Source organism: Halictus rubicundus, unplaced genomic scaffold (assembly GCF_050948215.1).
Source record: "Halictus rubicundus isolate RS-2024b unplaced genomic scaffold, iyHalRubi1_principal scaffold0358, whole genome shotgun sequence".
Taxonomy (NCBI): Eukaryota; Metazoa; Arthropoda; class Insecta; order Hymenoptera; family Halictidae; genus Halictus; species Halictus rubicundus.
The window spans coordinates 198,624-215,331 of NW_027488899.1; the positions used below are offsets into that span (position 1 = coordinate 198,624).

Sequence of the window (16,708 nt, forward strand, 5' to 3'; positions counted from 1 at the left end):
AGAGATGGAAAAGGACAATGACGAGAATCCCAATAATCAGATTCGTTCGATTCCAATCCCAGATCCAATAGCGCATTATCTGGATGAGGAAGCTCAGTTGCCTCCACTGCCTGGAGTGGAGTTCTTAGAGCAAGAATCCCATATGCGCATCACGGAAAATGACGAGCTTCTTTCTTTTCCTGAATCCCTGGGTTTTGCTGACGGACTTCCTGACAGTCCTTGCGTTTCGATGGAAAGCGACAAAGCTTTCCCGTAGTGACCATCAGAGCGAGCATCAGAGACTCAGGCGATCTTGCACACCCATCAACTTCAAAGGAAATCCCAACCCTCGAAATTGACCATTATAAAATTTTCCTTAGATCACCGAAGTACCAGAAGGGATTCACGATCCCAACCATAACTCATCTTATGACTCTAGGTATGGGTCATCCTCAAGAGATAGTTAGATCAGGTTGGAAACAAATTGCACCAACTAGTGAAAAATGGATCCAGGAAAGAGATTCATCCCTCTTAGAAGCCTTACTTCGATTCGCGCCTTCCGGAGTCAAAATTCTTGAGGTATTTGTCACCGGGGTAGTAATGGGCCAAGAATCAAGAGAGGCCAAATAACCATACCACCTGAAAGCGATAGACTAAATTTAATCAGAGAAAAGCATATGTCTGCCGCCGGTGGACATAAGGGCGTAACGAAGACCTACCACCGAATTCGGCAGTTACACTATTGGGAAGGAATGAAGAAGGATATCCAAAATTTTATCCGCACATGTAACGAATGTCAGCTAAGAAAATTGACAAGAATTAAGACTAAACAACCTATGGTGTTAACAGACACTCCAGGAGAAGCTTTCTATGAGCACCAGAAGAACAATGACATTACGAGCAAGGGGGTTGGCACGTTATGTGCCAAGAAAATACTGCCAGGACTTGGGCAAGATGCCGAGATTGTGGCCTAATGCTGGCAATAATCCGTCCGGCACACCAATGCAACCGATGCATCGAAGAACATCTCGAGATGTCGACAGATGAGTGGTGGTGTGGGGCGGCGGCACGGTGGCGCGTAGGTCGCGCGTTGTGCGCCTGCGCCAATTGTTATCGCGACTCGTTCTGGAGTGTCGCGAGCTCTCATTCTGAGTTTGTTTGATAAACCTCGTTATTTCGGTCGTTACCCGACGTGTTTATTACTCGTGAGGAGTGGGCCTCACGTGCTTAACCTATATCCTCCTTGCCGCGACCGCGTGGCGCGTCCATCTTGAACGCAGTCCGTCTGGACATTTATTTCATGCGTTCTCGCCAGAGAACGCGTGGCCTCCGGCCACTGGTGACCCCAATCTCTCGTGTGTTACGAGATCTATGTTCCTAGTCCCCACGACCGTGGAGGACCGTCGGAACTCATCAGTGCGTACATCTGTACGCCTCCACCACTAAAATCCCCACAGTGGTTGGTTGAAGCTGGACAAGAGGTCATCACCCGTTGTCCTTAGAGCCGCGGTGGAAGGGTGGGACCTCTCGCTGGCGGCCGTGGTCGACAACATGGTCGGCAGCGAGAGGTTGCAGATGGCGGTGGCCTCCTTCTGCGAGTACGTGATGTCCCGGGAAAGGGACCCGGACTCGGCCAGGAGAGTTTGGGCGCGGGAACGACCCCCGCGCCGACGTGTGAACCCCCGCGAGGGGGCTGTCGAGGGAAGGGACGGCGCGGGGGTCTCCCCATCGTCGACCGGTGCCCCCGGGAATGGTGGCGGAGTGGGGTCGGCGCGGGGAGGCACCCTGCGCCCTGATGTGCCCCCGCCAATGGGGATGGTGGATTTGGGGGCCCGGGGTGCAAGCTGACCCGGGGCCCCAGGGGGGAACATAGCTTCCCCCGTGATAGGACGACATCCCCCGGGTCAATTTCCCGGTATGGGGAGGGGTGTCCGTCCGTCCCTCCCCTAGGGGAAGCGGATTCGTGGGGGGTTTTGTGTAAGGAAGGGTCGGGGCGTGCCGGATCGCGCCTCCGACGGCTCTTCCTTCCGGTGTCGGCGTCTTCTTGCCTCGGCCGGGGTTGGTTCCTTCGGGATACCGGCCCTGAACGGGGCACGAAGACTCCGGGAGCTGTGGGTGGACCGAGCTGGGGCTCGGGAAGCACAATCCGAAGGCTCCAGGGATGGGGACACCGGGCAGGCCCCTCCGTGAAACCCGATGAATTTGCCCAAATAATAACGAAAAAGGCAGGACATATGGCCCTTGTGGCCGGGGAAGTAATACACATTATTAAATGTGTGCCAGTCGATGTAAAAATTCGACACACTGCAACCTGCTTCACTGAATTGCCAGTCCAGCATGTAAATAAGTCACAGTTTTTAACACCTATGACTCGCATCATCACCAATCATGGAACACATAGAGATTGTAATCAAATACTACCAGTAATGTATGAAATTGATCAAACTTGGCACAGAATTACACCAAAACCCGTAGAAATCACCTCAAGTATTACAGCCACTTAAAGAACCAATATGGCGCTACGTTAATCCATCAAATTTGGCTACCAGTGGAATCTACACTCAAAGCGATCTTAATAACTTAAAAGATGACATCATGTTCCCAGCCGAAAAATCAGCCGTATTGAATTCTGTGGCTCGAAGCATAACTGGTAAAACCTTACCAGACGGATCAATTTCCATAATGAACATGATAAATGAAGAAACACTCGACAAGATAGCAGAAAACACAGCCGAAAAATTATGGCACGGATTCATTACATTTGGATCCTTCAGCGCAGGAGTGTTAGCAGTCTTTATAATCCTCAAATTTATAAAGGCAATTGCTGACACAATAATACACGGCTATCAGCTGCACTCGCTATAAATTACTAACTTCAAGTTCAAGAGTTTATGAAAAAATTAGAACCCAATTACACGTGTCCATGCAACCAAACCATACTTCGTCGTTTACGTATTATGGAGGATGCAGTACGAAACAAAATGGAAAATCAATTAGCACAAGTGTCTTTTGTTGCCCTTGATACAGATTGCTGGACCTCGAGATCTCAGGAAGGATATATAAATGTTAATGCCCACATTATAGACGATCAATGGAAGCCGCATATTATGACTATTTGTATAGAGGAACTAGAAGAACGCCATACAGCAGAAAACTTGGCAGATTGCTTGCAAAATGTGGCTATTCAATTTGGCATACAAGATAAAATAGTCGCCATAACGAATGACAGTGCAAGCAACATTGTATCTGCTGTAAATCGTTTGCCTAACGTCGAGTTTGATGTAACTTGTGCTGCTCATAAAATACATTTGGCAATACAAAGTGCGTTGAAAGAAGGAGATGTGTCTCACGTCCTTGCGAAAGCAAGCAAAATTGTGGCACATTTTCGACACTCGGTGTTGGCTTCGAAAAGTTTGGAAATGAAGCAGGAGCAATTAAACTTGCCAAAATTAAAATTAATCCAAAGTGTTCGAACGCGGTGGAATACGGAGTTACAAATGTCCGAGAGACTGGTGGAAAATCGCAGCGCGATTACAAATGTACTCGCCGATAGAAATATTACAAACCAGAAACAGGCACAAAATTTAGAGATGCTGGAAAGTGAGTGGAAAGTCTTGGAAATACTGATACAACTTTTGAAGCCTCTCGAAGTTGCTACAACAATTTTGTCAGGAGGAATTCTTTCAATGGTTCAACCAATTGTGCGAGCCATCATTAGCAATCATTTGATTCCTGCAAAAGATAAGTACAATGAAGAAGACAACATCATTGTAATCATAAATGAATTGACCACGCAACTGTCAACGCGGTTTTCTTTAGAATGGTACTTGGAAAGTACAGTTCTAGTTCCAGCCGCAAGTAAAGCTTCCTTTCTGGATCCTAGATTCAAGCAGCTTCTTTCAGAAACCGGAACAGCAAAAATTAAAATAAGAGAAAGCATTGAACGCGAAACAACAGAATATTCTCTGAATATTGGAGAAACTGATGAAGCTGAAAAAAACAGAACTAGAGCTCTGGATTTTATTTTCATGCGAGCCGGCGGTAGGCAGAACACATCATCCAGTCAACAATACATGTTGTACCTTGTGGAGCCAGAGATAGACGCGAACATGGACCCATTTGAATGGTGGAAATCGCATGAACAAAAAATGCCAATTATTGCACAATTGGCCAAAAAATACTTATGCATCCCTGCTACCTCGGTGGCTTCAGAACGAGTTTTCTCTGCAGCAGGAAACATAGTTACACCGAGCAGAAATTGTTTAGCTAACGAAAATGTGACAACGAATACATTCCTCCACCAAAATAAAACTTACTTGTAATATTATAAAAAAATTGCAAAAATCAGAAAGTAAGAATAATACAATACATTAATAGTTTTATTTAATTTTGTTAGTCGTAGTACGTAAAAGTGTAAATAATATAATCAATGTATGTAGCATGAGCGGTGTGACCAGTGCGACGAATGTTGTACGTATGTATATGCATGTATGCATGTATGTATGTATGTATGCAATGTGTATGACTGAGATATCGTTAATTGTTACTATCTGTTTTGTTTTTTCCAGTGTTACTTTGTCTTCATGAAATCTTGTTTAAAATTTATTTGTACAATAAATATATTTTTTATAACTGTATGTTTGTGTTTATATTCTGTCAAAATTCTGTAAAATTGTTTAGCCTGTCTTGCCGTTCTTTCCGTTTAACCCGCGATATCCGATTTCACATAATTTAATAAAATTCATTGAGATTTTGTTTCCAAAGTATTACTTTTCAAGTACATTCATAATATGATCCCGAAATTTACTAATAGAATGCAATTTCTTAAATTTCATTTAATTACGAACAATCCAAACGGAAAGTTCAGTCTCAGTCACCGGTGACTGACATGGCGCTTAACGTGTTAATATTTTTATTTATCAAAAATGGTGACATGCTATGAAACTCGTAAGTTACAACTTCATCTTAATACCTGAAGTATATTGAGATCCAGAGTAGGTTTTCAAACACTTAAATCCAGATATAAATGTGGATTAATTAATCCGATAAATCGCATTTTTTATTGCAGTCTCAAACACTCTCTACAATCGTATTGATTTTTTTAGTGGGTCTTTACAAACATTTAAAAGTCAATTACGCGGGATTACCGGAAATCACCATACCCTTTGTACCGTGAGTTTTTGTGCATCACCCGTTTTTTTGTTATTTTATGTATAGTCTTCTTTCTTTTATGTAAACCCTTATGTAAAAAGGACTTCTACCCGTCTATAAATAAATAAATAAATCTTCATACATTTCGAAGACGGAAATTTTTTGCACTTCCAAGACTTCGACACTTCGAAACTTCGAACCTTCGATTCGTTTCCAGTTAACGGATAAAAGGAATAAATTTTCATAATTTGTTTCTATATTCACCATCTGAATTATTTCAATAATTTATTGTTAAGATAATATATTTATTATTTGAATTATCATTTCGATAGTTCACTGATGAAATAATTGTTTAAATAAATAAATTGTTACAATTTGTTTCTATATTCATTATTTGAATTGTTATTTCAATTATTTATTGTCAAAATAATGGTTAAAATGAATAAATTTTCAAATTTTGCTTCTACATACATTATGTGAATTATTTCAATATTTCATTGTTAAAATAATTATTTAAAGAATGTACAAGTATTTACATAATGAATATAGAAACACATTTCTATAGATTATAAAAATTTCCGTAGATTATAAATTTTTATACTCTATAGAAACGTATTCCTATATTAATTATGTAAATACGTGTACATTGTCTAAACAGTTATTTGCTACTTTGTCAAATGCTAATTTGTCACTTTGTCAAATATAGTGTTACGAGTATCGATATGTTACGATATCGAGACATCGCGCCGGATGGTCTTCGTTGTATCGTCGTCACTAAGACGACGCGGCTAACTTCTCGGTTTTATATATTGTATACATATATAAAACTTTGGAAAATGCCGACTTGAGTAGTAGCGGAAGAGAGAAACGAAAATTGAGAGAGATAGCTAGCGACTAGACATGGTTGCCACATATCATCCTTCGCCTCACTGTTGCCATGTCATCAATCCCGTAAATGTACAAGCGTTTCGTGAAACTGATTTCTGCATGAGCCCGATTCAGCCGACCAACACATGCTAACACGTACATTGCCACGGGCGCGTAGATATATGCAGGACTCGTTGTCACATTACCTTTGAAATGAAACTCGAAAGGCGGTCACGTGTATGCAAAAGCTAGGGAAATCATTTGATTTATATTAAATTGAATCAGTTTATTCTTAACAGTATAATAATTTTATACATATATTACCAGGACTTCTTTTAAAAAGAAAATGAGCCGGAATTTACTTCCTGTCAGAAAGAAAATTATATTCAAAATGAAATTTTATGCCACGAAGCGCATAAAAAATTAGACAAAATTGATCATATTTTTTTTACTTTAGATGTCAAATCTGAAGACAAGAAACAAACAAATACAAATTTACAACTAAAGATCTCCTTTTTTTTTGTGAAGTTTCGCGATTAATTACGTGACATTTTGGCGATCCTGCCAGGATAGTGTTTACTGTTCTTCGGAAAACTGACCATTTATTATTACTACGAGAGAATAATAAGATCAGGGCTACGCGCTACACCAGAAGACGAACACACTATTACGGGCCGACCAATGTGAAGAAAGACTCCAAGTGAAAACTATTGATTCAACCGGTCAACTCTACGGAGCACCTACTACGAAGAATTATATAGGTAAATACTGGATTCATTTGTGAAATATAGAGTGAGAAGGGACAGCTTCTCCAGTCAAGATTCAACTAATTCAAGCGAAAGTAGAAAATCAGTAAGAATGGCAAGCGCACAAAAAAAGGAAGAAAAGACTGAAATTAGACAGCTCCTTGACCTGATGCATATACAAAGCGAGAAGACAGAAACAAGCCTTGCTGAAATGAGAAAAATGTTACTCATGGCAAATGAAGAAAACAGCAAACGAGCCAGAGAAATCGAAACGTTGGGTAAAAGCTTGGCAAGCTTACGAGTTGCAGGAAGGCTTGCGCCATCCGATTTCGGTTCATTTATGACCAAGGACGAGAGTGTACGCACTGCTCATACAAAAAGGAACTCTAAACAGAATAACCTGACAAAACCTGTCAAAGAACCAAGAAGAGAACCATCCGACGACGAGGACGAAGAAGAAGAACCCGGTCGAGACACCTGCGAAAGATCAACGCATTCGGCAAAATTATCAGTACAGTTTATCCCAATACTGAAAGGAAGAGACGACATAGGAGTCGAGGGATTTATAAAGAAAATCCGAAAAGCCCGCTCCCGATGCCGAGAAAAGGAAGAACTATTGGATTTGATCATTGCCACCCGCATAACAGATGACGCAGAACGAAGCATCCGCCACCTTGATATCGAAACATACGCAGAACTGTACGACGCATTGCGACAATTCGTGAGTATTCCAACCACAGCAGACAGTGCGAGAGATCGTTTACGACAAATACGACAAGGTGTTACAGAAAGCGTGCACAGTTACATTATCCGGTTCAGAAAATTACTCAACGAACTGACATATGCACTGCAATATGAACACAAAAACGATATCGAACGACGAGTCGCAATCGATTCGGAGAACAGACGTTCAGTGAAAGTTTCATCTTGAACCTCAGAGACGACATCGAAACAAGAGTATCCGCCGCATCACCGAAAGATTTGATGGAAGCACAGGAAGCCGCCTTCCAGGCAGAGACGACCATCAGCGAAAAGAAACGCTTACGCTCAGCACAATACCGAGTACCGACAACTGCACCACCAATATTACGCAATCGCCGCGATACAGCTGCACCGATCAGGCGTGACGACAGCTTTAACCAACCAAGAGCTGCACCAGCACGAACCACCAACAGCTTTCAGCGAGCAGAACAACGAGCTCTGATAGAACGCAGAGAAATGAAATGTTTTAAGTGCAATCAGATAGGACACTTGGCTAACCAGTGCGCAAATTTTCGTGTACCCAGCCAACAAAACCTACCGCCACGGAGAGTGAACAACATATACGAGGAGAATTCAGACGAATACCAAAACCCCGACTCGAACGAATCAGAGTTAACACAACAACAGGAAGATTGCCCACTTTCTCAATACAACGAACCACCGACGGAAGAACAGAACAATTACTCGTTGACTCAGGCTCAGGCATTAATCTAATTAAAAGACGATCAGACTTTAAAACAGTGAAATGTGAACCACGAACATTTTATACGAGCACCGACAAATACCATACTAACGAAAGCATGATCATAAATTTCATGAATAAGAAACATACGTTTTATATTGTTGAACAAAACTTTCCGTTAATAGAAGACGCCATTGCAGGCCTACCATTTCTTGAAAACTATGAATATGCTTTAACCAATAACACGTTAACCTTAGACGGGAACACCATTCATTTGCAGAAACCGATCGTATCACCACCAGGTCAAATCACCGCTCATACCGTATACCTAGAAGGAAAACTCACACGAGTATGCTTTATCAACTCTGGTAAGCAAGATTGCATTATCTCTAATGATATTACGAATATTTCAGAAATCGAACATATTGCAAAATTTAAAGAACTTGTGAGAATTTCACACATCGAACATGAATTACGCGAACCAATTGAAAAAATTTTATTGCATTATTCAGACGTATTTAATTTAGAATCAGACTCTTTACCATGCACGGACTTGACAAAACACACGATAACGCTCAAAGAAGACAAAATTATAAACACAAAATCATATAGACCACCAGAATGCCATAAGCAAGAGATAAACCGACAAATGAAAGAAATGTTAGATAAAGGAATCATCGAAGAATCGGACTCACCCTATAATTCACCAGTATGGGTTGTACCTAAGAAGACGGACGCATCAGGCAAACAAAAATGGAGAATTGTAATCGACTTTAGACGCGTAAACGAATTAACTGACCAAGACGCATATCCACTCCCAGAAATCGACGACATCCTTTCCCAATTAGGAAATTCCAAATACTTTTCCGCACTAGACTTATCCTCAGGATTCCATCAAATACCTATGAACCCCGCTTCCAAGAAATACACTGCATTTTCCACACCGCAAGGGCATTACCACTACAACCGAATGCCATTTGGTTTAAAGAACGCTCCAGCAACATTCCAACGCATGATGGACACAGCATTAAGAGGATTAATAAACAACAACTGCTTCGTATATTTAGACGACATTATAATTTTTGGACAATCAATCGAACAACATAATAAGAATTTAGCAATTGTATTGCAAAGACTCAGAGAATTAGGACTAAAGATCCAACCAGACAAGTGTGAATTTTTAAAGCCAGAATTAGAATATTTAGGACATATAGTAACAGCCGAAGGAGTCAAGCCAAACCCAAAGAAAATCGACGCAGTGAAAAATTTTAGATTACCAAAGAATCCGACTGACATAAAATCATTCCTAGGACTATCAGGATATTACAGAAAATTTATACGTAACTTCTCAAAAATCGCAAAACCGTTGACAGAATTAACAAAGAAAGACGTATCATTCCATTGGACGGACAAGACTCAGAACGCTTTTGATACATTAAAAAGATCCTTACGCGAACACCCAGTATTAAAATACCGAGACTTTAGTTTCAGATGATGCAGCTGACAATTGCGCAGCCCTAATCGGGTGGCTGCTAGTCATTTTTTTAATTACGTGCGGTTTATTTCGGCTCATCTATTACGCCTTCCACCTAATGGAAGATGTCTTCTAGCATAATTACGCTATAAATTACGTGTTTCAGATGATGCAGCTGACAGTTGCGCAGCTCTAATCCGGTGGCTGCTTGTCATATTCCTGATTATGTGCGATTTATTTCGGCTCGTCTATTACGCCTTCCACCTTATGTACATTTTGATAAGAAGAAGAAGAGGTTTAATCTTGGTATTGACGCGAATGTGCTGGAATCCATGAAGAAGAAGAAAATTAATCTTTACGACAATCGTGAAAAGAGGTATTTGTTGGATGGGCGTGATAAATATATGTGTGGTGTTGTGCCTGGTGGATATGTACATTTTGATATTACGCCTTCCACCTAATAGAAGATGTCTTCTCGTAATTAAATATAATTAACGTAATTAAATATAAACTCTTTTTATACCCCGATGAAATTTTACGAATCATTTTTTTAATATCTTCGAGTTTATTTTTATGATTCCAGAACTCTAACGCAGCTTCCTCATCCCTCCAACAAGTAGTAAGTGCACAAACAACTGTCTTTTTTATTATTATATTTGATCAGTAGTATTTGAGTTTGACGAGTCTAGTGACCGTGGAAACAACAAGCGTTCCTACAGGTAGTAATCTGTTTCCTAGCTAGGTAGGGCAGGGCTGCTTAACTTGTTTTCCGCTGCGAGCCACACGACGCTCCCACCATTCCCTACAATCTCCTCGGAATGACAGCAAAATCGATTGAAAACAAAATTCTAAACAAATGCCGGGAAATCTTGTTGTCTCATTCTGCCGCGCTTCGCCTCGCTTGCTTTCTTCGTTGCGCCAATCCCCTCCACCAACGTCCATCGCGTAGAGAAGCACATGAGCGAAACGGAGCGCGGCAGAATGAGACAGCTACGATTCTCCTTTCCCCTGTGACTGCCTAGCTTGTTGGGCGACGTCGTACGCAGTGGGGGTTTCTTGTCGAAAAAGGAAGACAGGGGAAAGAGCACGAGTGGCTCATGAGCCACCAGTTCAGCAGCCCTGAGGTAGGGTATTTTTGTACGTCGCGTTTATTTTAAGTGAAACCATTTCGATAATGGTATCACCAATTTTCGAGAAGATAAATATCTTCCGTAATTTGGTATAACAAATACTAGTCACTTTTTATCATCAAAATAATTATTTATTTTTAAAATTTCATTAAAATGATATAAAGTTGGTTTCTATCACGAAGATAATTATTTATTTAAAAAATTTTTTTAAAACTAAAAAAAAAGTATTTTAAAATTAGTTTGAATTGCTCTGAAGCACAAGATCTTACGTACAAAAACACGATTCGCGACGGATAGATCCTCGAAACAAAACAAACACGCACATCAGTTTAACCCGCATTGCTTTCACAAGTACTTTACATTTACTATAGTACTCTTTCCATAGTTTCGAAACTTTACTTTGTTGAAAGGATCGTCCGGGGGTTTTTTAATCTTTTATTAAAATCTTTCTTATTCTCTTTGCTTGACAATTTATATATATTATATATATTTCATTCATAATTTGAGATTATATTTTAAATTTCAAGTAGAGTCTTTTTGCAAGAATGCATGAAAATTAGCTCGTACACAATCTAACGAATTCTTTTAGTTAGGATTTTCGGGATATTAAGGTTCCCTATTCGTTGCTCGAATCCTCTCGCGTGCCCAGGCGCTACTCGGGAGGGTGAAAGTAACGGGCACATGGAATATTGTTTCAATAATATATATATATATATATATATATATATATATATATATATATATATATATATGTGTGTGTGTGTGTGTGTGTGTGTGTGTGTGTGTGTGTGTGTGTGTGTGTGTGTGTGTGTGTGTGTGGCGACCGACAATGGTTAGTGTATCGTGCACGGCGTATTTTCCACTTATACGCGTGTGTGATTAGGCAGTGGAATTGCGTCGGTTCTTTAAACTAGATTCAATAACACATATACCTGTCGATCTGTGACATGCTACATAGATCTTTGTGGAATGTGTTCGCGCGTAACTTTCTCAAAAACTACGTCTGCAATATTCAAAATTACACACGTAGTTTAATTCAGTCTCGAAAATAGATTGTTATTTCGATTTATCGTTTAATCTCGCAAGGTAAAAAAAAACTTAAGATCACTACAGTATGATTGGCGGGTGGGTGTTCTCACTCATCGTCCTTGTGGGATTTTTTCTGGTAGTTATTGTCTGACCCGTCGGAGATGCCCACGCTCAGATACAGAGGGCGGCCACCTACACCCGTAGTAACCCCCTCTTATCCAAAGCACCTCAATCTACACTCACTGTAGATGAGTTTAAGTTTTACTATCCCGATCCAGAAGAACTGAACGTGGACGAGCGAGGCTTATATATTTCCCTTGGCAGTAAATAATGCTCAATTAGCGATTAATCTCGCAAAGGTCACTGCCATTGTCAGTCGATTTCAGGAAAACTGGTACGACGTACCTTCGACAAACAGCTCGACAAACAGTCACTCAAGAGGCCAACAACGGCATGTCGTTTCGTTACTACCTTGTCGCTATACTTGTAGAAGTAGTTAGTTAAACACATGGGCAGGCCTCACCGCTCCAACGATCAGCCGAGATGGGCACATCCGCGAATTTGCAGTAGCGTTGCGAATTAAATAGTCGCGATTTCCATTTCATTTCAGTTTGATTGCTGCTTGAAGCAATTTTTAAGATATAAAAATTTTATAAGAATTTTTTTAGTAAAGTAGTCTTAATTAATAGTTGGGATTTTTCTAGTGAAGACGTCGATGATTTTCTGAGAGTGATGGCGGAAAGCGTGGATGCATGCGGACATAAAATGGCTGTGTCAAAACTCGCCTTCCTGCCGCTTAGCTCTGAATTTGTACAAACGCACGCTCAACTGGGACTTTATATCCTGAAAGATCACATCATGAAACACACCAAATTCGGTAGATGCGCGAAGTTCGTCACGCGCGTAGCTGTGGGTGACGATTTCACCATTGTGTTAAAAATTAATAGTTGGGATAGTAAAGTAGTCTTGTTTTGGATCCTCTGTTCGTTGAATTAGCGTTGCGCATCAAAAAAGGATCGCTATACAAAATCCCTGCTTGTAAAGTAAAGTCAAACTTCGAATATCTGATTCAGCACCTAATTCTGAATAAATCGATAATTTTGTTGTTTTTTAAAAATACGGATACAACTTATTTAACCAATCCTCAATTTCCCGAACCGTAGCCGATGAATGCAGGTAGGTTCAAAACTGCGACTTATCCCCAAAAAATTATAATCCGCCCCACCTGGGACATAACAAAAATTGGTGACAGCGGTGGGATAAAGCGCAGTGACAAAGACCTTTGATCAACAAAATATTGGAAAGTTTTGGAAAGAACCTTCAATATATGAGTATGTATATCGGAAAATTAGTCCAGAGAAGCTGCTATCAATCCTCAGCACATCTTGTATCGGTAAACCAGTGATAAATTACATCAGAAACTCTGATATCCCAGAGATCAACTATATAAAATGGATGAAGGTAATAGCGGGACAAAGGATCAATTCAGAAAGACAACAATGCCTATCCAAAGGCCGAATTATCGACCAGAGGAAGAGGTGTTAGAAGAATTCTACAGGCCTATAGATGGGGTAGTACCGAGCCACTATTCAGAAACATACCGGAACCTCCTGAATCTGTACTGCGTCGTCGCACCACGACAAGAGACGTCCTACATACATCACTGAAATAGGATATGTCGTGCGTGTTATGGCCGCCTGATCAGAAGGGAACAATGGTATTGTGAAGAAGGAGGCTGGCACATCTTGTGTCAGTTAGATCCAGCCCAAACCTACTCCAAATATGGACTGCCCGCCGGGAATTTTCCGGACCGAGACGTACGGAGGAGACGTATGGACTACCGCCCCGAAGAGGAGGTATTGGAGAAATTTTATGGGCCGATAGATGGGGTAATACCACCCCATTACCCTGAAACGTACCGGAATCTTCTAAATTTATACTGCGTGGGTATATCACAGCAAGAAGCATCGTACGTGTACCACCAAAATAGGATATGCCGGACATGTTATGGCCGCCTAACTCCAAGAGAGCACTGGTACTACGAGCAAGGGGGCTGGCACATCGTGTGTCAGCTGAACCCGGCCCAGACCTACTCCAAATGCCAAGACTGCGGTCGGCAACTAGGAAGGGTCCGTCAGGCATGGGAGTGCACGGAATGCATCGAAGAGCACTTCGAAATGAACGTGGACGAGTGGTGGCTGATCCACACTGGCTACGCCCAAGAAGTAGTGACCCGATGGTGACAAGCGCACCCACACCATGTACACATTTTTTTTCTTCTCTTCTCATTACATTTGGATCCTTCAGTGCAGGAATATTAGCAGTCCTTATAATCCTCAAATTTGTAAAGGTGTCATGTCCGGTGGTTCACGCGACTAAGGGCTCCAGAGTAATACTAAACCGTAATGGATACAGCATAATCTGGGATAAGCCATTCTCTCTTAGTAAAAAAGAAGATTGCGAGATTTATGGTGGCGGAGCATTAGTCGTTGAAGAGGCTAAGGTTGGCGAGATATTATGCGTCGTAAGTCCGATCCGTAATGTGGTCCAGTTTCTTATAGTCACTGTTGCCGGAAACGAACATGAAACGAGACCTGGGGCTGTGTTCTACAGCCTTAGGCCGATAGAAACAGATGAACATTTCACGAAATGGACACCTAGTAGTTGGGTTGGGGTAGCTGGCATGTCTGGATGCCCCATTTTCAATACTAGAGGGCGAATGGTGTCGCTTTACGGATTGGGCCGAATAGAATCGCAGTCAATCATGGTCCCAGCAGACAGAGGCAGTGAACGTCCGGTGGTTCGACCGCCAACGAATAAACCCTCAGATGAAGAATTATTATGAATTATTATGGACATCCGATGATGTCGCGCGAGGAGAAGTGAAAATAGGATTAAGATGTATGTTAAAAATTCTACGCAGTAAGGTAGCACGAGAAACGACTCCAACTTATCTTCCTGTAAGACACGCAGATGAAGATCAGTTTACACCCTGAGAACAAACAGGAAAGGTGTCCAATTATGCCAAATTATAAGAAAAGAAGCCGACTTCATGGTAAAAAGATCCTGTCGGCATACAGCTGACTAGTCAGGAGACATCAAGAAGATAAAAAGATGCAAGGTAGAGACTCCTGTGCCAGCATCTTTGAAAAACAAAGGACTGTCCATCTTATAAAAAGGGGGACCAACTCCTCAAATTCAGTTATAAACAGTCAGTCAGTGAGACAGTCGTGAACAATCAGTTATTCAGTCATAGTCAATAGTCCAGTAGTCTCTTTTGAAGTTAAAATAGTTCGTTCAGTTGTTTCGCGACAAACCGTTTCAAAGACCAGTGTCAGCAGTCGGAGTATATTGTAACCGAATGCGAACCCGTGATCACGGTAATATTAATATTATTATTATTATAATCAAACTATTTGTAAGCACTCCAGTTTATGCGCTATATAAACCATATTTGTAAAATCAAATTTGTAATCTCTGATTCAGAACCACACTTTAAATAAATCAATAATTTTGTTGTTTTCAAAATAAGGGTACAAAGTTATTTAAACGATCCTCAATTTCCCGAACCATAGCCGGTGTATGCAGGTACACTCTCCCCCACGAGAGAATAGTACCGCGAGAGAACCGATTTTCGTCCGTCGCTGCGCATCTTCGCCCTGATTGGTCCCTTCCCAATGCACAGCGCATGCGCGCATTAACGCCACGCGATCCGCACAAAAACAGATTATTATTAATCTGTACAAAACCGTGATAGCGGAAAACCCGGGGATAAAATATAAGTCGCTGATTTTAAAGCTTGTCCAAAAGACAGGCATTGGTAGAGTCACCGTCACCAAAACCCTGGCGGAATACAAATCTACGGGCAAAGTGACGTCGCCAAATAAAAAAAAGCGGCGCCTAAATATTTTGGAAAAAACTTCGGAAGCCGACATAATGGCGATAAGGAGAAAAGTCCACAGCTTCTGGCTAAATCGAGAGTTACCAACTCTAAAAAAAATTGTAGCTGATGTGAACAGCAACGAGAATTTGCCGTCATTTAGCGAAACTACCCTCCATCGACTATTGCATCGTATGGAATTTAAATTTATTCAGCGAAAACGCAACAGCGCCCTCATCGATCAACCCCATATCATCTCCTGGCGGCAAAAGTAAGTGACAATCTACATTCAAAAATGTTTTTTTCCAAAAACTCAGTTTCTATCCTCGTTTCTTACAAAAATTTATTTCTTACTACTTTGTAGGTACCTCGAACACATCGAAAGTTTTCGTTCGGAAGGGCGGTCTATTTACTACCTGGACGAGACATGGATCAACGCCGGCGATTGCAAGTCCCGGCAGTGGACAGACACCAGCGTTACGCTCCGGGTACAAACGGGTTTGTGCTCCCCTGCTCTAAAGAACAAATTCGGTCGTTCAAAATAGGCAGAATTTTTCATCAAAATAGACAGTTTTTTGCGAATATCTCGGAAAATAAAGAGACCGCCGCACAGTGCGGACAAATGGCCTGTTTTCGGGCACTTCTCGTAATTTGGTTATTAATGTATATATTAATGTATATACAGAGTGGTTGGTAACTGGTGGTACAAGCGGAAAGGGGGTGATTCTACGCGAAAAAAGAAGTCGAAAATATAGAATAAGAATTTTTCGTTTGAGGCTTTGTTTTCGAGAACATTGAGTTTGAAAATGCAGCCAATGTGCGTGTTATTCGATAGGAATTGTCTGCTGCGTCTGACCATGACCTACCAATTCTACTTCCTACGCATACTAAAGCACGCGAACCCGGCGGATCTTTAAATTCGATTTTCTCGAAAACAAAGCCTCAAACGAAAAATTTTTATTCTATATTTTCGACTTCTTTTTTCGCGTAGAATCATCCCCTTTCCGC

The 16,708-nt window shown here is 41.2% G+C and overlaps 1 protein-coding gene across 1 annotated transcript; it reads left to right on the top strand.

Moving 5' to 3' along the window:
* Positions 1-2,213: 2,213 nt before the first annotated feature.
* On the top strand, positions 2,214-4,566 carry LOC143364240 (E3 SUMO-protein ligase ZBED1-like). Its single transcript, XM_076804696.1, has 6 exons — positions 2,214-2,402; positions 2,455-2,762; positions 2,830-2,948; positions 3,007-4,297; positions 4,419-4,475; positions 4,548-4,566. The coding sequence occupies exons 1-6, from the start codon at positions 2,214-2,216 to the stop codon at positions 4,564-4,566; spliced, it is 1,983 nt and encodes a 660-aa protein (XP_076660811.1).
* The last annotated feature ends 12,142 nt before the right edge of the window (positions 4,567-16,708 follow it).

Bases quoted from the DNA above. Each gene is read 5' to 3' on its own strand.
- LOC143364240 (XM_076804696.1), top strand. From the start codon at position 2,214: ATGGCCCTTGTGGCCGGGGAAGTAATACACATTATTAAATGTGTGCCA. The intron at 2,403-2,454 runs GTAATGTATGAA...CAAAACCCGTAG, and splicing joins ATTGTAATCAAATACTACCA to AAATCACCTCAAGTATTACA. The intron at 4,298-4,418 runs GTAATATTATAA...CAATGTATGTAG, and splicing joins CACCAAAATAAAACTTACTT to CATGAGCGGTGTGACCAGTG.